Here is a 21,024-nt window from a genome sequence, read left to right on the forward strand (position 1 = left end):
AGATCACAAAACTCAATTTTCAATAAGCTTAATATTAAAAGATGAAATGAAAAAATAACTTAAAAAACAACTCGAGTCATTAAAACTGTAACATAGTTTATGAGACCGGAATAACCCTATAAAAAGTAAATTAAAACAATTTATAAAATTTAATTTCAAATAAATTTAACATTGAAAGATAAAAATAAAAAAATAAAAAAAAATCTCAATTCTCATAGAATAAAGCATAGGTTAGGTTTTGTTGATAATAATGTAAACCAACACAACTCTTGGTGAATTAATTGTTGAACCCGAGTTAACTTGTATCTAAATAACCAAAATAAACTAAGGGTGGGGAGAATAGCAAAACCCAACCGGCCGGCCGGCCGGAAATTGAATATGATCAAACCATGAATGCCCAAATACTAGATGTTGAAGCACTAGATCCCAAAATACCATGAATGCCCGTATAGTTTCAATTGATGCGGACTATCCAATAGCAATTAGTGGTGGTCAGCAAGGAAAACTAATCGTTTTGTTAATGGATAATGGGATTTAAGTTCATACCTCGCCACTGAAGAAGCAATAATTTTTTTAAAAAAAAATATATTAAAATTTAATATAATTTATATATTTTAAATCGTTTTGATAGGATAATATTAAAATAAAAATTTAAAAATAAAAAAATCATTAATAAACACCTTAACATAAAAAATTATTTAAAAATTAACTTTTATCATATTACCAAGCACTTTCTTTTAATTAGCTAGAACCAATCCAAACACGCACTAAATCGCAAGTCTTAAACCATCATTATAAGTGCGGTAGCATTCCCGGCCCTAACCCTGTTTTGTGGATTGACCAAAACCTAAGGTTTGTTTGTTAATTAAAAAAAAAAATTATTTTCGTTTTTTATTTCAAGCTTTCATTTTTGTAGTTTTCTTTTTTTAGCGAGAAACTAAAAAGAAAAAAAGAAAACATGTTCACTTAGAAACGGGAAAGAATTTCATTAAGAAAATGAAGATTACATTCAGATTAAAAATTATATTAACTAAAAAATCTCCATATAAAATTTAGAATAAAAATTAAATTTATAACACTAAGTAAGTATAAAAATGTAATTTTTTTTAATATTTTACATTGTAAAAAGAAGCTTGTATATATATATATATATATATATATATATATACACGTTATTCATTTTTTTATTTGAACAGTGAAAAACTTGCAATAAAAAACAATGAAAAATCTCAAAAATGCGTGTTTCAACCTCATTACAAATTTGAAAAACTAAGAAAATAGTTTTAAACTATTATATCTAAACAAAAAAACTCAAGTTTTCCCTTTTTTTAATTCATTTTTTTTAGAAAATTTGATCATTACTCCAAAGCACATTCAAAGAAAGCAGGACAGATTGGAACCGCCCACCATCCAGTCTTGGTGCGCCACTAAGAAATGAAAATTATTGTGGAAAAAACCTTAGCTTAAGAGGATATTCAAGCAAATCATTGTTTTTTGGATATAATATGCACAGAAAAACCAACAAAGGCAAGAATAAAATGATACTCACATTTGCTACAATAATGATGGATATGTACAAAGACTGCACCCTTCCCTATTCTCACAGCAATTGCTCTCACAAAATAACAAGTTACAACCCTCCCTGAGAAAATATAAACGGAGGCAAATACTTACAATGTTGAACAAGTTGACATCAGGAATTTATTTTCTCCACAACAGACAATAACAAAATAGCAATCCAAGCTGTTCGCTCTGTGATGCTGAATCTTCAGGGCAGGGAATCTGAGGATTGCTGTGTTCATACCATGACCGTAAAAATCCATGCCCAGATCCCGCCCAATGCTTCAAATTCAATTCTGTGACAACAAGCATGCAGGCTTTTGGTCTACAAGTTCTGAATTGATGGTTGCTGCAGGTCAAACAGTGTCCCTGAATATGTCATCCAACTTTTGAGTACGCAATGTGAAATAAAGATCCCATTTGCTTCATCCTGGATATAACTGTTTCCACGAGCAAACTTACCAAATGAGTAGGCGAAATTGACGGAATGGTTAAGAAAAAGAATAGAGTCAAGCTAACAAGAATAATCTCACACGCAGATTTAAGTCCGACGGGGCATAGAGAAATTAAAATTACTATTGAGAATGCTGATTACTGGTCAGCCAAAATTATTTTGGAAAACTTTCTATAATACAAGTTTCATGACAAATAACTATCCTAAAATCTGTTGCCAGTCCAGTCAGGTCATGCAACAATGATCATAGCACCAATTAGAAAGTGTAAGATCTTGGGTCAAACTCCTATTATTGATTTTTACAGGAAAAAGAAAAGCACAAGGATTTCAAACATCCCAACCACAAGCACCTTAAGGATCTCGCATTTGTCACTCGGAGACAGGAATGAAACCCTCCTTTAAAAAGGGAGTGACAGTATTGTCTCTCAAATGGGGAGTCATAACACATTAGTGTCTGGCTTTTCAATCAACATAACCATGCAGAGTTGAGAGAGCAGCTATTTTAAAATAAAGTTTAACTTACGCATCTCTCAGAATCAAAATGAACCAAAAACTGCTATGATCGGCGGCCAATATAGGGAGATGCTGAGCCCGAAGATGTTGGAAGAAGTTTCTTCACAAATGGATGATCTAAGAGCACAGCAGCAGTAGGCCGGTCATTTGGATTAACTTGTATGCATTGAAGGATAAAATCCCGTGCATCATTTGAGAGAGAATCAGGAACAAGTGGTGGAACACCTCTGCCAATCCTAAATAATGCCTGCATCTGTTGAGTTGCAGAAAGATAAGTTGTTAAAATTCAAAAATCAAACAGCATGTCATGTTGCAATGGAATGAATAAAAAAATTGGACAGTTAATGCATAAAACAGCTAATGCAAGAACACATCTACCAAGAAGTAGAAGTCTCATGTTATCAAAATCTCTCATGTGACAACATAATTATGATAGGATACAAAGATGTGTCAAAAATAGCACTCACGGATTCCAATTCAGAATATGGAATCTGACGGGTTAACATCTCCAACACAGTGCATCCCAGACTCCATATATCAGCTGGAAGCCCATATCCTTGGTTTTTGTTATTGACAACCTGCAGGACAGCGATCAGTATAAGAAATTTTTTTGCACAGGTCTGGCATGCTAACATTTGTCCAGAATCCAGTTGCAATTGTTTTGAAATTCCAAGCAACTAGAAGTCAGATAGAGATAATGGCAGCAATCAGGCAACGTTATTCACAAACAAGAGGAATGGTCAACCTAAATATTGCAAATCTTAAGGACAGTTCAATTTTACTTCTCCCTAAAATTTATACCTGAACAATAACTTTGAGCTAGAACTCAGACAACCCACCCAATAAGATACAAAGAATCCACAGATGATCTTCCTCTAATTTCTACAAAGGGAATTTAATTTAAGACAGCACATAAGGAGACACAAGGACAAGCACATGGCATAACTCTGTTTAAGTGCAATGGACTGAGAAATGACAAATGGTAAAAATCATAATCCACATTTAGTGCAATACAGGATTAAGCCATGCATGTATAGATTCATAAGAGGCCAGGAAGTGAAAAAATCATCTCATCTAGCTCCTACTGCACAACACCACACAAGCCAAGAAATACCTACAGGGTTTAAATTATGATTTTTCATCCTATATGTACATGAGCACGTGCCCTTTCAAATCCACACTCTCCCTTAACCAACCCAGTACCAGGCTCCAAAGCCCCATCACTAAAACATATGTTCCCTGCAATTTCTAGTCTAGATGCGGTGCAAAAGCAAGTGGTGAATTGATTGACTTGCACTTTCACTAAAGAATGTTGATGACCAAGATGCTCCCCTTCTAGGGGGTTATGAAAAGTCAAAATTTTCTCCAATATTTCAACCCCGAAGTAGGCTAGATAATCATGCAAGCCCCTAAATCTATCGACAAGCATCAGACAGCAGTGTTTTAAATCATCAACTCATGACAGCATACAGAAATCATATATTATCTACAAAGTCCGATGCTGCCACTGATAGATTCATCACAGAAGCTAAAGCTATAAGTGCACACCTCGGGAGCCATCCAGAATGCAGTCCCCTTGCAAGATTTAACATCATTCAGTTTTGTTGCCTGGAAAAGGAAATGGCAAAGAATATTAGAAAAGAAGTTTGCAGCCATTTAAGAAGCCTATAGAAAACAAGATAAAAGATTGAAATATAAGGACGAAAATAAAACCTTGGCCAAACCAAAATCTGCAAGTTTTACAGAGCCATTTGCATCCACCAATAAATTTGCACATTTTATATCCCTAAAATACAAAAAACAAAATATAATTGAGACAGCAAGAAATAAATCAAATGTGAAGTGCATTGTGATCTGTACTTGCCTGCGCTCACATGTAAAGCAATTGCCAATTTTATATTAAATTCAAGTTAACTTGAATGAACATCAATCGAGAAAATAAAAGGAAGATCCAGAAAGTGCATCAGTAAACAAGCTGTCACTTGATGTGGCAAGCCTATGCATGAAAGCAAGAGATGAGAAGAAATAATTAGAAAAAATTCCCAAGCCCAATGATCATACAGATCTTTCATGTAAAGATCCAGATTCTGCAGATCTAGCATTGACATTAACTTCTCACCTTGGATCTGATATTGCACCAGCATAATTTGTCTTTGATGAGAAATTTAACCTCATTCCTTGTTTCTCCTAAATTCACACATCTTCCTCGAGTGTAGGTTTAAATAGGGAAAAGTGCTGAAAAACATTATCTAAATGGATTATTTTAGGGAGCTGCAGCATCATGCAAGAAGCTGACCACCCCTAAGTGTTGCAATTGAGACAAAGTTCCAGCACCATTAATGCTCTTGAAAGTTAATTCAGCACTCCTGGAATGCCGATCGATATATCGACGAAATTTCTCTTTCCCAAGAGCCCATAGAGAAGCGACTGGCCAGACAAATAGCTTAGTCACAGGAAGATTCCCCAACTTAGAATAGGTCGTGGGATCATCCGATCTATGAGAATCTCTCAGAAAGCTCTCGTCGACTCAACCGATCAATAGAAGGAAGGACCGCCTCGTAGAGGAGCCTCTTCTAGTTCTTGCATGATGATCCCTTCCCCTTTCTTGACGTACCCAGAGGAAGCAAAATCCGTTCACAGTTTAAGGGTTGAGGTGCTAAAAAGTAATGGACTAGATTTGAAAAGCAGCATTCAGCGTATTATATTGGAGAAGTTGTTAGAAAGAATTTGGTACAGTAGAGTGAAAAACAACACTTTTTTGGGGCAAGGTAAACTGCACCTCCTTGGGCAAGTAAACCTAATGATTCTTGGAGTTTGCACATTATTCATATATATATATATAACAATTTTCATGAAAGAACATTGACATGAACATGATAAAATAAAAAAAATAGAGATGCCATAACAACTAATAACATCACATTTAAATTCATAATGCATGGCATAACAATTCACTCATATCACCTGTGGACCACATTCTGATCATGAAGATACTTCAAACCATGCAAAATCTGTCTTGTGTACGAAGAAACTTGGGAATCTCGAAGATTATATCTCTGATAGAGTTTTTGAAGGGAGCCTTTAGTGACAAGTTCGAGAAAGATATACAGTTTTGATTCATCCTGTGAAAACAGATACAAGGAACAACATTGATCATCAAATTTCTAAAGAAAAGGAAATAAGAATACCTTTGTCAAGATAAGCAGTGAGAAAAAGTCATGAAATATATATACAGGGTGTCTCTAAGAATGTGAATTCACAATATTTAGCAAACTTGCCATGCTACAGAATATCTATAATCTATTATTCTCAACCCAGCTCAGTTTTAACCAGTTGGAGTTGGCAGTGTGTAATTATGTACCCTTTTTCGCTGTTCAGTTGAATCTAGAGCTAACTACAGTTCAATTGTTTGAGAGAGACAAAGAAAGAAAAAACTTTTCAGAAGAGTGTACACTTAGTGAAAAATAGAAACAGATTAAGATAAAAGCAAGAATACCTTATCTGTGCCGTAATATTGAACAATGTTTTCATGTTCAAACCTACTTAAAAGAGCAATCTCCTGAAAAAAACAGGGAAAGTGCATGATCAGGTAAGGAAGAAAAAAACAGAGCATTTGGTAAGAGGAAAATTTAATTATAGACCCCAAGATAATTTATTTTTCGTAAACAAAGGGCAGAGAATATAGCAACACCATAAAATAAGATCAAGCTTATCTCACCTGCTCAAGTTGATAAATACTTTGTTTCCCCTTACTTCCTTGATCAAGCAGTGAAACCTCCTTAACAGCAAAAAAGAATCCATCGCTGGAGGAGATATACAACCATTAGAAACATGAAACATTTCTTTTGATATGCAAAGACAAAGCATACCATGTTCGCCCTTCCTAACCACAAACTTGATATTCAACCATTAAAAATCATGAATTGCAACGGAAAACAAGAACAGCTTTTCTCTTCAAATGCCACTAACGTAAAAATAAGCTACAATTTTTTGATAACTCAATGAGAAATTTGGAAACGGGTGATTCTAAATACCATAAATAACAATACGAAGACATCATAAGAAAATAATAAGAGAAACGATTCAAGACTTACTCAGAGATTCCTTCATAAACCGATCCAAATGAGCCACGTCCGAGTAGCTCACCCTTTTCCCAATAGGTAATAGCCCTTCTAAACCTCCCATTGGGGGAAATATTCGACATGGGTTCTGTTGTACTGCTAGATGAATCATCATCATTAGACGTGGAAAACGAACACGACTCTGATAAAACCACAGTTTCACCTATCCTCAACAAATTCTCTTCTTCTTCTCTCTTGTTATCAACATCTGCATTAATCACTTGCTCTCTTCTTTCTTCCTTTTCTTCTTCACCATCATCATAAGTTGATTCTATGTTATTATTAACCACTCTATCATTTTCAGGTGCAAAATCCCTAAATAAATCCCAAGTTGAACACTCTTTATCAATCACAGGTAATGTCATCGACGGTGGCGGCTTCAGTAGCGGCGGCCTAAGCCCTTTAATTCCACCTGGCAGACAACGATTATCAACATCACGAAACTTGTTCAACTCAGCTGGCTCGTTTTGAGTCGACTGGGTAGAAGAATCCCTAACTCTAACACTATTCAAAACCCTAGCATGCAGTTCACTCTTGGTCCCTTCAACTACCACTTTAGCTTCTTCAGCTGCTTTCGGACTGTCCGACCCGAACAATCTGGACCGGGGCAAAATATCGGAAGCGGAGCGGACCTTCATAGCTTCCCAAGCCGCCTCCGGAATCGAGAAATCCTCGGGACCAGAGAGGCCTAAGCTGCGAAAAATGCGATCGAACTCACCTTCGGTTCCTTCGATTCGAAAGCTGGTCCGATCCGGTAAATCAAGTGATTGACTAAGTAAAGACGACGACAAATCGTCTAGAGATGAAGATGACGAAGTAGCATCGTACTCAACGTGCCTCAACGCATTACGTCTCTCTAGCCTGGGCCTCCTTCGATTTTTCGGATCCATCGAGCTGGTTTTCTTGTTACGAGTGAGAAATTGCGATAAGTGATGCATTGAGAGCTAAATCCATCTAAAATTAGAAGAAGAATAAAAAAATTAAAAGAAGAAAAAGTCACGCTAAAGATTTTTCTTGTCACTTTTATGCAACTTATCTGAAACTGTCTTTATTTTCTGTCACTTTACCGGGAAAGTTTTGGAGAAAAGAGGGGAGGTGAGTTTGGCTATGTTTTATGGCTGACAAGGAAGGAGGAGGAGTCGTAATAGTTGAAGCGAGAAAAATTGAAGAAGCCATTGAAGAGAGAGAATGGTAAACGCCATCTAGATACAGAGGGAAAACGCGGTGCCACGTGGCGTACGGGGAGAGGGTATGTGGGGACTGATGATTTGGAAGGTTGTATTTGTTCACGTAAGGGTGGGAGTAGATTCCTAAACCTGCACATTCCGTACATGCTGGTTAATGTTGCCTACTGTGAGCCCCCGCTGCACACGTAACAATGTATACGGGAGTTTTTAGGGGTGTTTGAAATAATAATATAGATTATTTTTTATTTAAAAATATATTAAAAAATTATTTTTAATATCAATAATTAAAATTAAATTTAGAAAATATATCTGGTGCGGGTGACCAATTATTTTACACTAATGGTGGAGATTAAGAAAAAAAAATCAACCAGTAACCTTAACAACCACTACCAGACTTGGGATTAACACGTCTTTCTCATTGCAAAAAAGGTTTTCTCAGTCTACCCACGCCTAAAACCCCTTCACCAAATTTTATGACGAGAAGGTTAGTGTTTCATGCCTCAAATACAGCGAGTCTCGAAGCCAAAATTATTATGCATTAGCCATTACATCTTTCAAAAGTGGGTGTTGTACTAACTCATTTTTAACTCTTCTTTTTTCATCATACTTTAAGAAAAAGAAAATATCAAAAATACATTTTTAGTATGATTTTGTCCATTTTTTTTACACGTGAAAGATATTAATCATCGGTACAAGCCCTACATATAATTATTTTATTTTAATTAAAAGTAGTGGAAACCATAGTTTTGAAACCCGGCCCGGTGGTTGACCCGGTCTAATGACCGGGTCACGGGTTAGATGGGTTGACCCGGGTTGACTCGGGTCAACCCAAAAAAACCCGGCACAGTGATCATGAAACATGTGTGACTGATCTTTCATGTTCTCTTCCATAAGTATTTGGCTTATGTACTTGAGAAACGGGTCAGTGGAATCACTATCCTCAGGAGTGAGATCAGGAGAAGGGGTATTGAATTCAAGTCAGTGCTCAATGACTGGGTATTGATATGAATTTGGGAACATGATCGTTTCATTAAATTTGGAATCATTTTGATAGGATTCATGACCATCCTATCTATCTATCCCTCAAAAAGACCCCACACTGAAACACTCTTTTTTATTCTCTCATTCCCCAGCACGCACACACAGAAGAAAGAAAAAATATATATAGAAAACCCAGAGAGCAAGAGAGAAATTAATTAACTTTTCTCTCCTAGGCCCTAGCCGCTGGTGACTCCTTCTTCTCCAACAACAGCACCTTGGTCACATACCAGCTCAGCCATTGTGATCTCAAACGTGAACAGTTTCCTTCTTCAACAACAAACAGCCTCTATCAATCGTGAGCTTCAATCACGCCAATAATAGCATGAGTTCATCCCCAAGCATCAACAACTTGATTTTGGTCAAGATTAGCAGCAGCTCAGCCTCAGCCATATCTATCAACTGTGAGCCTCAATCACATGATCTTAGCGCGTCTCTTTTCGTTCTCTTTCCTGTCCGTGAAGGTGGATCAAAGAAAGGTATCTTGCTTCTCACCTGGAGATCCGCTTTTCCAACTAATGACAGAGCCCCCCGGTTGGAAGGCATTTATTCGTCTTCATCGTTTAAAACGATGTAGTTTAATGTGTCTGTATAAAACAAAAGAGAGAGAGAGAGAGGCCGGGTCAGGGCTGGGTTTACCCGGGTCGCCCGGGTTCCGGGTCAACCCGCCGGGTCGACCGGGTTTCACCGGGCCAACTTTCAAACGGGTTTTTGCCTCCACCCGGACCAGTCTCATGCCTGGGTCGACCCGCCGGGCCGGTCCGGGTTTTAAAACTCTGGTGGAAACTTAAGAAAACTATTATTATGATTATAGATGGAGTTGAATTAGTTTGAAAAATATTAAAAAATAAATAAATATAATTAGTACACAGATCCAGATTTTGGTATAAAAATATTTTTTACTATCCAGTTTATGCTATCAAATATTACTTTCAATCTAATTGTCGGATAGAATAGAATTTTCAAGTAATCTTATTATATGTCATTTCATCTTAAATTAAAATTTCAAGTCAGTCAAAATTCTCAAAGACTGCACAGAATTACAAGTGGGAAAGAAATGCAGAAAATCATACACGGGCTCGTTAATGGCAAAATGGGTCGCAATGCATTGGAAAAAAAAGGAATAGCCACCCTCCATTTAAGATAGTGAACCAATAATGTTGAATTAAAAGAACGCAAGGATAATCAAGCATTAAAATGAAAACAAAAAGACAGCGTAAATTTTTTTGAGCAACATAAACAATGTTTATTCTACTTCAGCAAGAGGTGCACAAAAAAAATAAAGAACATGCAGTGCACAAAATGGAGCAACATTTAATGGGGATGTCAAGATGGAAGCAGAGCAAGGAAGGGCGGGTTCACAAGTTGTACGCAAGTCAAACTTCTAGATAACACCATTTCAGCACTGGAAAGGCTGTGTGGTCAGTGTACCTACAGAAGGAAAAAATAGTGATGGCTCTGCAAAAATCCGAAATGCACGAGAGAGAGAATGGATCTTAAGCATAAGGGCCATTAAGGATTGGAATGAGGAGTGTTAAAAAAAGTTTGAAAACTTATCATAAGAAGATAGAAAAGAAACTTTGTGAAATACAAGCCAACAATTAACAAGTCTAGTGCCGAAATAATGATGAAATGAGGGCAATCATTAACCTAACGAAGCCAAAGGTATAAGGGTGGTCCAAAAAAAGAAATGGAAGGAAAAAACAGTCTGGTTTGGCTGCAAACATGAAAACAAACCTGCTTGGAGAAAATAAAAGGTGAAAAACCATCGCTTAGATTAAAAAAATAATGAAAAAAATAAGTTGCAGAGCACAAGGAAAGAACCCAAACCAACCTTGACCTACAACTACCGAGGAAACAGTGAAGAAAAAGGCAGCAACTCTTTTCAAGCAACCGCTAGAAAAGCTTGTCATTGTTCACGCTCTTTTCAAGCCTTGGAATCCTCGTAAAACTATCCAAAGAAAGAGGCAATAATGAAGAGATTCAACCTTTAGAGGATTAGGAAAGGGTGACGAAGCGCAAGACTAAACTAAGAAACAGGAAAAAAAGAACAACAAAGTCAAGGGAAATGGCACAGCCAACCTGAAGAAATAAGAATGGCAACAAACATAAATGAAGATGCAAAAAGACCTGACTAGAAAAGAGGATTCCAATCTATAGGAGAAAAAGATCAATCGGAGTTGTAAAACAGCAAAGAACGATATGTCGCTGGGTGATTTCAATTCAAAGCTTAAGGAGGAGCAGGGAGTTCGTTGAACAATCCCAAAACTGATGTAAATCAGTAAACATAAAGACTAAACTGGAAAAAAATATCCAAAGAGTAGGGGAAAATAAAGCAAGAAACCATGCGAAGAACCAAATGGCACTTGCAACGGAAAAATGATAGAAGGCAACAAAAAAATCAAAAGAAAATGCAAATGAGACAGCAGCGTTCAAAATTTCAATTGATGAACAATAGGCTTTATAAGTTGCTAAAGAAAAAATGTTGCACAAGATGCCAAGGTTTCGAATACAAGGCAATAAAGACAATGATTGCATGTTAGTTGATCTATTAAGCAAAAGATACAAAAGCGTTCATGTCACACCGTTTATAAAAACAATAGCGGAAAACCCCAAGTTGACTCATAAACAATAAAGCTGAACCCAGAAAAAAAAAACAGTGCAAGAATAAACAGCAACAACCATCCAAGCATAGTTTTCCTTGGCAAAGAGAAAAAATAAAATAAAATGAGCTAAGAACCACCACAACAACAAAAAGCATAAAAGAAATGCCAATGAAATCGAAAAGGAAGTACAGGTAAGGGAAAAAAAGAATGATCTGTGTAAAGTGGGATAAGCAAAAGCAAATTGCCAGGAAAATGCTTCACCTAAACAGATCAACCGCAATAACCAAAACACTTATGGAGAGACCAGAAATAAACCAAAGCAACGTATCCTACTCCGGGATAAAAAAGACAGATCATAAGTGAACAGTAAATCGCCATAAACAGGCCCCTTATATTAAAAAAACCAAAACTACAGTGCAAATTGAAGCCTAAAAAAATCAACACAGACAACAATATATTAGCAATCTAACTCATCGATCAAAATGCCATGAGATCCTATACAAACTTCATCATCCACAGAGAATTCAGATTTTATATTCATTAACTCTTACGTTAACTAAGTAACAGCTGGTAGGAGGATAGTGAGATTTTTTTTTTTTTGAACTTAAACAACACACATGCATGGAATGGAGATAGCCTTCCAAGGCTGGAAGCCACCCCCTGCTAAGATACAAACTATAACTTTTTTTATGAGATAAGCGCATCAAACAACAACTGACAAAGGCCGCCTAACCCATAAATGTAATCCTAAAATCCCAACCCAAGCTAACCTCTACCCATCCCTTCCTAGTTTCATTAACCAGCCAATTAAGATAATAGACTCTAACCAGTCAAACAAAGAAAGAACAGAAGAGACATGATCAGAGCATATCTCTTACAAAACCCTCAATCAATAAAGGATGTAGACTCCTACAAAAAAGCCATAGTTTTTTTTTCACAAGCAAAACACATATATGAAAAAGGAGACAACTAGCCAAAGCTAGAACTAATCCTGCTAAAACTCAACCTCTAACCTTTTTTTTTCCCTGAGATAAGCACATCAGATAAAAAAATAATATCCCAAAAAATAGAATCCCAGAACCCAAAATCAAAGCCAACTTCTACCCGCCCCTTTCTAAGCCCATGAACCAATCAGTTAAGATAATAGATTTTAACTAGGAAAAAAAACCATAAAGAAGTGATAAAAAGGAATTTTCTAACAAAGCCTTCAATCAATGAAGGAAGGAGACCTTCCTAAAAAAATAATAAACCAAATCACAACCCCCTCCCAAGCATCCGAAAAGAAACATGCATGACAAAGGGAAAAAAGAAAGCAAAAGGTGAGAAGAGAAATAATCTAAAACCAACATAAGACAATGAAAAAAAAATATAAAAGAAATAAAGAAATAAATTCCACAAGTGACTGCACCCTCTCTGCCCATTTTTCTAACTCACGAGAAGCAAGCATTCCACATATTTTCCACTCCAAACAAAGAAATCAAAAGAAACCTTATCAGATTCATGACCAGTCATGGAAATATTAAGCACAACACCAAGATTTACAAAAGTTCTTGATTCTTGAGATGACAGCATGCCATGTTTATCCCCAAAACCTCTTTCAACATCAAGCTTTGTTAAAAAACAGCATCATCAACTGCTGCAAAGTGCCCATTTACAGAAGTCGTTACAACAACTGCTGCAAGGTGCCCATTCACAGAAGTTGTTACAATAACTGAAGCTTTTCTCTCACGGATCATAGGAAAAGGTAGAACATATTATAAATCAGATTTAGATTGCAAATGCCTAGATAAAACCCACCATTTGATTAATCAAAACATAAGAGAAAACTATATAATCCACCGTTTGATTTAAAACAGGCTAAAAAAATAAGACCACAATCGAAAATGCACTTAAACCTCTGCCATATCTTTCTACGCTCCCTTTAATCTCCCCATGCACTTCTTTTTCCACTGAAAAATAAAAAACCCAAAATCGAATGAGACCAATCAAAGCAATCAAGTGTACACCATTTTAAATGAGGTTGGAGATATTTTGGGGTTACCTTGGTTCTCATGGTAATGGCGGTGGAGACTTCTAGCTTTTTGAAGCCCTAAAAGGGAAAAACGATATGAGAATGAGAAGGAAAAATGGGCATGGGATTGAGTATGATTACAAATAGGCATAAAAACCAAACCAAACTAAAGAAAAGATAAGAATAAAAGGTTAATTTGTACCTTAGCCATGCTAGTCTTGATCTCTTACAGGGGAAAAGATCTCTTACAGGGGTAACATGCCTTTTTTCTCACCAATCAACACCAAACCTGATATCAAACAAAGAAAGTGCAGTCAAGAATGGTAGCCACTAAACCAAAATCTACAATCAAAACCTAAGCCAAAAAAAAAAAAAAAAAAAACTCTATTGACCAAGGTTGTTCGCTACTCCCAACCATCTGTTTTTTGCCTCCAGTCCTACTAAAGGGAGCGAAAATCATTGATCCCCTCTCTCACATCTCCTCTCCATTCCCTTTCAAGTTTGACAGGGTTCCTTAGAGGTGGCTATTCAGCCACGTCCTCAAGCACTGACATAAAACAAAAGAGGTGTCATAACATGCATCCATGAAACACCCTTCTTAAACCCCTCGTCCACTCAACGACTCCAGGGCCAGAATTACACGCACCCTGAGCTTTTTTAGGGTTTTTTTTTTAACAAAAGTAATAAATAAATAATAAACTTCACTATAGTTTTAACTTTTATTTGACTCACGCCCTCTTGGATCATCCGTAGATGAATTCTATTCTGCCAATCGAAAACATCAAATCATAAACATGCAATGATCAGATCATACTTTTTAGTCACTGAGCATTATTATCCTCAGGAACGTAGTCGCTGTATGATCTTCCAATTTAACACCGCAAAACAAAATCACACAAACATAGCATGACACGTGAAGTTTACTCACAATATTAATTAATCGAATTATCTATATTTTAGCCAAACACTTATTAGACCTAACGCCATGCTAAGTCAAGATTTTAGTTATCAAGACTGCCTAAATTATTGTAATTGGAGTTTATTTATTTTTGTGTAGATAAGAATTATATTATAATAAATGAAATAACAATTTATTCTGCCCTGAGAAGAAAATAAGAATCTTTTATAATAAAAAAATCAAGATAAACCTCCACGAATAACAACAGATCACAATAGAGACATACATTGGTCCAGTCCCAGAAAGTCCAAGTAAATCGAACATACATTGTGATATTCGGACTAGGCCCATAAAGAAACAAATTGAAATAAAATTATTTTTTATTTTTTATTTTATTAATTGAAATAATAATAACAATAGTAAAAATATTTTAGAAAGAAGAAAGGAGAGAAGAAGCTGTTCTTCATACGTTTCATTCTCTCAGTATCCAAAACTAACAGAAATCACGCCTCTCCCCATTCCCCCTCCTCCAAACAAAACCCTAATTTCCTCTCTCAGCAACAACAGAAATAGAAGAAACCCACCATCTCTCTCGCATTAACACTGAAATCTCCTTCTCTTCAATAACAAGAATTGCCTTCTGTCTCTGTTATTTCTATCCATAGCACTCAAACTCTCTCTCTTTTTTTAAGATTCTGGGAGAGAATATTAAAAATACAAGATAAACACAATTTAATTTTCGCGGAGCGGTTACTGAAACGGTTACGTTTTAGGCTGTAGAGATATAGCCTTTCCTTTTGCTAGGGTTAGTACTTCTCTCTGTTATCTCTCTGACCTTGTGTGTTTATTTCGCTCTCTATTATTCTTGTTCAATTTGTTCATGTAACAAACCCTAGGGCATTGCAGTTACGCTATTAGAGACACACAAGTGTATGAACTAGGGTTTTCAATTTTTTCTGCCTTTTTTTTCCGGGGGTTGTCATTCAATTTCAACTGGTTTATGGGAGTGAACTCTTGGTTTAGAATTGTGGGTTTGCTTTGGATGTTGCCTTGGACTTTTTGTTGAACTGGGATTCTTGTTAAAGATGAGGGCCTGTTGAGTTTGTGGTGATATTAGAGATATTTATCTGCAAATCCATCTTTTAATAAAAGATGGAAGTGTAGAAAAGAGAGGGAAAGCTTGGTGTTATTTCAAAATCTTTTTGCTTTTGATTAATATGTGGTGGAAAAGATGTACAGGATAGATAATTCGAGAGTTGGTTAGTTGGTGATTGTTTAATCATTGGAAGAATGGTGTTTATTTTAGGAGAGAAAAGTAGGGTTAGGAGCTACACGGTATAGTGGTTTTGTATAGGATAATAGCTCTCTTAAGAGGGGGTGAAGAAGATTGAGAAGTGTTTTCTTTTTTTTCTTGTTGGATCTGATGATGTTAAGTGCTCGTACTTATGGAAAGAAGTGAGCCCTCATTAGTACCAGAATGGTTGAGAAGTCCAGGCAGTGTTTCTGGGGCTGGCAATTCAGCCCACCACTTCGCATCATCTTCTTCCCACTCAGGTACTTTTCTATTTTCCAAGTTTTTAAATTGTGTTTTTATAGATTGCATGTGGTATTGTTTCCGTTCTTTTTGTGTTTGGTCATGTTAAGTGGCTTGCATTAATTGTTAGATTTTGTTATGGGTGTTAATTGGTTAATTTGTTGGATAGATGTCTCTTCATTGGGAAATCACACCAGAAATAGGAGTTTTAAGAGCATCAATGATTTTGATTCCCCTCGCTCTGCTTTTCTGGATCGGCAATCTTCATCTAATTCACGGAGAAGTTCTATCAATGGGTCTGCAAAGCATCCTTACAGTAGTTTTAGTAGAAGTCACCGGGATAAAGATCGAGAAAGAGACAAAGAGAGATCAGGTTTTGGAGACCATTGGGACAGAGACTCTTCTGATCCCTTGGGAGGCATATTAACCAGTAGGCTCGAGAAGGACACCTTGCGCCATTCCCATTCAATGGTATCAAGGAAACACAGTGAGGTGATGCTGCGCAGAGCTGCATCGGAATTAAAAAATGGGAGTAGCAGCAATCACACGAACAGCAATGGTTTGGTTTCTGGGGGTAGTTTTGGTAGTAGCAGTCAGAAGGCAGTATTTGAAAAGGATTTTCCTTCACTTGGAAATGAGGATAGGGAAGGAGTGCCTGATATAGCAAGAGTTTCGTCTCCTGGTTTAAGCTCAAGTGTTCAGAACTTGCCTGTTGGTAGTTCTGCTTTGATTGGTGGAGAGGGATGGACATCAGCTCTGGCAGAGGTGCCCACTATTATTGGAAACAGCAGTACGAGTTCTTCATCTACTGCACAGACTGTTGCTGCTTCTTCATCTGGGACTTCAAGTGGAATGGCTGGTCTCAATATGGCTGAAGCATTGACTCAAGCTCCATTAAGAACTCGCACTGCTCCACAGGTAATTGAGCAAGGTTCCTATGCCCTGCCTTCTATTTTATCACTCATAGCTATAGACCATAGTTTGTCTAATGAGGTATTTATTTCAATCTTGCAGCTGTCTGTCCAGACACAAAGGCTTGAGGAATTGGCTATTAAGCAATCAAGGCAGTTAATACCTGTGACTCCCTCTATGCCTAAGAATTTGGTAAGAGAACCACATCTGAATTTATGAGAGCTTGTTTTATAGCTGTACAATTCGGTAGTTTTAATGTGCTGGCCACTGATAAATCATCAAACCTTGTGCTTTACCTTTTATCTGCTGATGTATCCTTTTGCTAACATCTTGTATGTTGCAAGCTGGTCAGCATTGAATAATAGAAGCTGATCAGCATTTGAATAACAAAGGCTTCATTCTTCATCTGGAGCTTTTGATGTTTGTCCTTTTCCCAGGAATATAGTCCAATTTTCCTCTGTAATTAATTTGAAAATATTACCTGCTTATGAACCTACTTTTGATCAAACCCACTAATGCTATTGCTTTTGACAGCATATTAGTTGGATTAGTTGATTTATTGCTACATTTCCTGATTCTGATTAGGAAATGATGATAATGTTCTTAATGGAATGTGACATTGGTTACCAGATTATCCTTTTGATTCTGAGACTATTTTGTGTTGCTTTCTTCTCCATTGATAATCTATCTCATCTATGCAGGCAATGCGTGTGTGCGTTTGTGCATGCGTGCGTGTGTTTGTGCATGCGTGCGTGCGTTTGTGTATGCGTGCGTGCATGCACACTCCATTCTGCACCGCATACATCCATGTTCAAAGGTCCTGCAGGATTTTATGAGTAAATGAAGTTTGCTAGCTTGATGTTCTGTTATAGATCTGAATATTGGTTTTTTCTGTTTTATGATCTTACTGTCATGGGGGATTTTGAATTATGTTTTTCTTTTGTAGTGGAGAATGTTGAAAGTTTGGTCTCTCAGTTATGTGGGTGGTATGATTTGCTTAGATTATTGTGGAAATGTTCCTTCTAGTGTGCATCTGATTTTTTATTTTAATTGATAAGGTGAAAAACAACTGGGAAAAGTTTCATTAGCTTGCATTTCTTATGGTTAGCTTGTCTTGATCTACATTGTTGAAGGGGTTTTTTTTTTTTCAAGACACATTAATATACCGCTAGAAGTAAAGGATCAAGTATTGGATAGGAAACCCTTATCAGTTTCTTCTTTTCTAATTCAACTTTTTTCCTTTTGTATGTGTTTTTGACTGGTAAAGCTTGAAGCACATTCTCACTTTTGTGTCTTTTGCAAACCTTCAACTCTGTTACCTTTCTGCATTGATGCTTAGGTTATTTTAATTTTCAAATATCAAAATTTGTTTATATATCGATACATGGACTGCAGATGATGTTTCGAGGATAGCGGAAGTTTTTATTCACAAACAGATCATGTGAAAGTGTGAACATTTTGTCAGTGTTGAACCATTATCTAGAGACTATAATTTCTTGTTTACTACAGCTAGCCTCTTTCTTTGTTTGGTTATTCCAGCTCCTGAATGCTACAGGTTCCTTATGTGCTTTGTGTTTGACTTTTGTGATTCAGGTTGTGACTGAGTTATCTCTTACTATGTCCAGAATGTCAATGAATGAATTTGCATGGAGTTAGCTAGCTGTCCCGGATGTCAATAATTTAGGACACGTGCACACACTGATTTTTTGACACGTGTGATTACTGCAGCCCTCGATTCTTCTTCCTTACTTTTTTTAACCAAAAATTGTGTAACCACTAGCTAATTTTCTTTTTTTCAGGTTCTCAGTTCATCTGATAAATCAAAGCCTAAAACAGGAATCAGACCTGGTGAGATGAATATGGCTGCAAAGAGCTCACAACAGCAGTCTTCATTGCACCCTGCTAATCAATCTTCTGTAGGGGTACATGTCAAATCTGATGCAACAAAGACATCGGGGAAGCTATTTGTTCTCAAACCGGTATGGGAAAATGGTGTCTCTCCTTCTCCAAAGGATGCTGCTAGTCCAAATACTTCCAGCAGAACTGCAAATAGTCAACTTGCTGCTCCTTCAGTTCCATCTCCGCCTCTGAGGAGTCCAAACAACCCAAAGCTTTCTTCAGTGGAGCGCAAGCCGACTAGCTTGAATTTAAATGCAGGATTTGGTGGGGAAAAGAGAACCCAGAGCAGGAATAATTTCTTTAATGACCTGAAAAGGAAAACTGCTATGAACACTTCTTTAGTTGCAGATTCAGCATCTGTTGTTTTGTCTCCGACCAGTGAGAAATCTTGTGAAGTAATTAAGGAAGTTGTCAGTGCTCCTGCAAGTCCTCAAGCTGTTCAGAATGGTGCTGAACTGACTAGCAATGGTGGGACCTTAGAAGAGGTTCAAAGATTTTCTGAGGAAGAGGTTTCTTTCCTTCGTTCTCTAGGGTGGGAGGAAAATTCAGGAGAGGAAGAAGGACTCACAGAGGAAGAGATTAATGCCTTCTTGCAAGAGGTAAATACCATTAGCTCTTTTCTTGTTTATTCATTGAGAAGTCATGCTACCGAGGTGGGGCCCATTTTACTTGGGTTCTATGAAGTTTAAAAATGTCCGTTTGATCTTTTTATGTGGATTGTTTGTTCTTTTGCACTTTTACTTTTTTGGGCAAAAAATTGTGAAACTTTGGTTGCAACTGCTTCAAGCTGTCGCCCCAATTTTTCATGCAACAAGGTTATTGTCATCTGATTCACCAGCTGAATGTTGGAACAGTAATCTTGCAATTTTTGAATTATCCTGGTCAAAATCCTTGTATTTAGAAGTCTCTTGTTACAAATATGTAAATGCCGTTGTATTGATTTTCATGATTTCACTTCGCAGTATATTACAAAGAAGCCGTCCCTGAAAGTGTGTCGAGGTATGCTGCAAAAGCCGAGTGAATGTCATGCTGTGACTTTGGGTGGAGCTTCCTTTGCATCCAGCTCATCTGACTCTGGATCAGATGCTTAATGCTGATCTCTGAAACAGTAGACCCAAGAGATTCCGATTTTTGATGACAGGTTGCTAGTTTCTTTCTTTCTTTTTTTTCTTTTTTTTAAGAAGGCTGGTAAGTTGCGAATGGAAGAAGGGGATGAATTTTTGGTTGGAACTCTGCATTTTGCAAATAGTGCACTAAGTTACAGATGCCCCAAATCCTGCCTTCCCAGTATAGGGTAATTTTCAAGATGTTAAGGTTGGTTGGTTTTGGGAGAAGGGTAGGTTAGAGGCTGTTTTGTCGGGGAGAAATCGCTACATCGTTTGGGGGTATTTCGTCTTTTTCAATGTTCTTCGCTAAAGGGTTTGATTCTACAAAGAAAGCTTATGGTGTTTTTGCCAATTTTACGGAAAGAGAGAAAATCTGATGGCATCATTTTCAGTTTAGTTAATACAAGTATTTTTTGTGTTCTCATCTCATTTTGAGCAATTCATGTCAATATTTTAGGCACAAATTCCACATGAATAAGAAGAAATTTAGTATGGAGTTTAATTTCCATCCGAAGCGTGTTATCCTTTCGTTTTTAGACGTTTGTGCACTCAAAAAAAATTAAAAAAAAATGGTGCGGACACCCTCTCTTTTCTAACCCGTGTTTAGGTATGGTCAGTTCGCACTCTCAAAATTATATATATATATATATATATATATATATATATATATATATATATGTGTGTGTGTGTGTGTGTGTGTGTGGTGTCGGCAAAATCAACACTTGATTCCATATTATTATTAAGCCTTGCAATTAAATTAAAATTGTATAAGGCATTTGTTTATTTTGATCACCAATTTTTTTCCAGTTTTATCTTTACACGTAATTTGTTTTAATTAGCTTGATATAGAATTCTTGCAGTGTTGAAAAAATATTTAGTTTTTTTTTTCAAGATAGAATTTAGTTTTATTACGGGGATTAAATTTGATATTGAAACAAATAAACAAGTTTTTTTTTTATCTTTCTATTGGTCATTTTTTTAAGTTTTAGTTCTTTTTATCCTTATTTATTTTGGTTTTGATGTTTCAATTCTACACTTCTTCTTTTTTTGTATTTCAGTTCCTAGATTTTATAAGAGGAGAGAGAGGTGGTGGGGGTATATGGGAAGAGAAAGAAAATTGTTGATTGTTTATATTCTAACAACTAAATAAATTTATCTTCCTCTTGATGTTAGTGAGTTTTATTT

General features: G+C 36.5%; 2 protein-coding genes and 1 long non-coding RNA gene across 8 annotated transcripts; 1 reads left to right on the forward strand and 2 right to left on the reverse strand.

The window, feature by feature from the left end:
- Nucleotides 1-1,526: 1,526 nt before the first annotated feature.
- On the reverse strand, nt 1,527-7,836 carry LOC133692313 (mitogen-activated protein kinase kinase kinase 1-like). Of its 2 annotated transcripts, XM_062113167.1 has the most exons (10): nt 7,716-7,836; nt 6,622-7,602; nt 6,246-6,330; nt 6,024-6,086; nt 5,492-5,649; nt 4,241-4,313; nt 4,076-4,135; nt 2,995-3,105; nt 2,538-2,780; nt 1,527-2,000 (listed from the first exon to the last, which is right to left on the reverse strand). In XM_062113167.1, exons 2-9 carry the CDS (start codon nt 7,584-7,586, stop codon nt 2,571-2,573), a joined length of 1,725 nt encoding a protein of 574 aa, XP_061969151.1. In that variant the 5' UTR covers nt 7,587-7,602; nt 7,716-7,836; the 3' UTR covers nt 1,527-2,000; nt 2,538-2,570. The 2 variants fall into 2 exon arrangements, with proteins under 2 accessions (XP_061969151.1, XP_061969150.1); XM_062113166.1 differs by having other exon boundaries at nt 6,622-7,831.
- A 2,019-nt stretch (nt 7,837-9,855) lies between these two features.
- LOC133691478 (uncharacterized) lies at nt 9,856-14,376 on the reverse strand. Of its 5 annotated transcripts, none has more exons than XR_009841692.1 (6): nt 14,305-14,373; nt 13,883-14,037; nt 13,693-13,779; nt 13,521-13,568; nt 10,708-13,428; nt 10,006-10,304 (listed from the first exon to the last, which is right to left on the reverse strand). It is a non-coding gene; the product is annotated as an uncharacterized LOC133691478 (long non-coding RNA). The 5 variants fall into 5 exon arrangements; XR_009841690.1 differs by having other exon boundaries at nt 10,007-10,304; nt 14,223-14,376; XR_009841693.1 differs by lacking the exon at nt 14,305-14,373 and having other exon boundaries at nt 9,856-10,304; nt 13,874-14,216.
- Nucleotides 14,377-14,813: 437 nt separating this feature from the next.
- Nucleotides 14,814-20,347, forward strand: LOC133692073 (uncharacterized). Its single transcript, XM_062112755.1, has 5 exons — nt 14,814-15,942; nt 16,092-16,840; nt 16,937-17,026; nt 18,634-19,332; nt 19,696-20,347. Exons 1-5 carry the CDS (start codon nt 15,834-15,836, stop codon nt 19,822-19,824), a joined length of 1,776 nt encoding a protein of 591 aa, XP_061968739.1. The 5' UTR covers nt 14,814-15,833; the 3' UTR covers nt 19,825-20,347.
- The last annotated feature ends 677 nt before the right edge of the window (nt 20,348-21,024 follow it).

This window comes from Populus nigra, chromosome 4 (assembly GCF_951802175.1).
Source record: "Populus nigra chromosome 4, ddPopNigr1.1, whole genome shotgun sequence".
Classification (NCBI taxonomy): Eukaryota; Viridiplantae; Streptophyta; class Magnoliopsida; order Malpighiales; family Salicaceae; genus Populus; species Populus nigra.

Excerpts from the sequence above, each read along its gene's own strand:
- LOC133692313 (XM_062113167.1), bottom strand. The coding sequence starts at position 7,586 with ATGCATCACTTATCGCAATTTCTCACTCGTAACAAGAAAACCAGCTCG. Across the intron at positions 5,650-6,023 it reads AATATTACGGCACAGATAAG|GATGAATCAAAACTGTATAT; the intron begins GTATTCTTGCTT and ends CTGTTTTCACAG. Across the intron at positions 3,106-4,075 it reads CATTCTGGATGGCTCCCGAG|GTTGTCAATAACAAAAACCA; the intron begins GTGTGCACTTAT and ends GCTGTCCTGCAG.
- LOC133692073 (XM_062112755.1), top strand. The coding sequence starts at position 15,834 with ATGGAAAGAAGTGAGCCCTCATTAGTACCAGAATGGTTGAGAAGTCCA. Across the intron at positions 15,943-16,091 it reads ATCATCTTCTTCCCACTCAG|ATGTCTCTTCATTGGGAAAT; the intron begins GTACTTTTCTAT and ends TTTGTTGGATAG. Across the intron at positions 16,841-16,936 it reads GAACTCGCACTGCTCCACAG|CTGTCTGTCCAGACACAAAG; the intron begins GTAATTGAGCAA and ends TCAATCTTGCAG.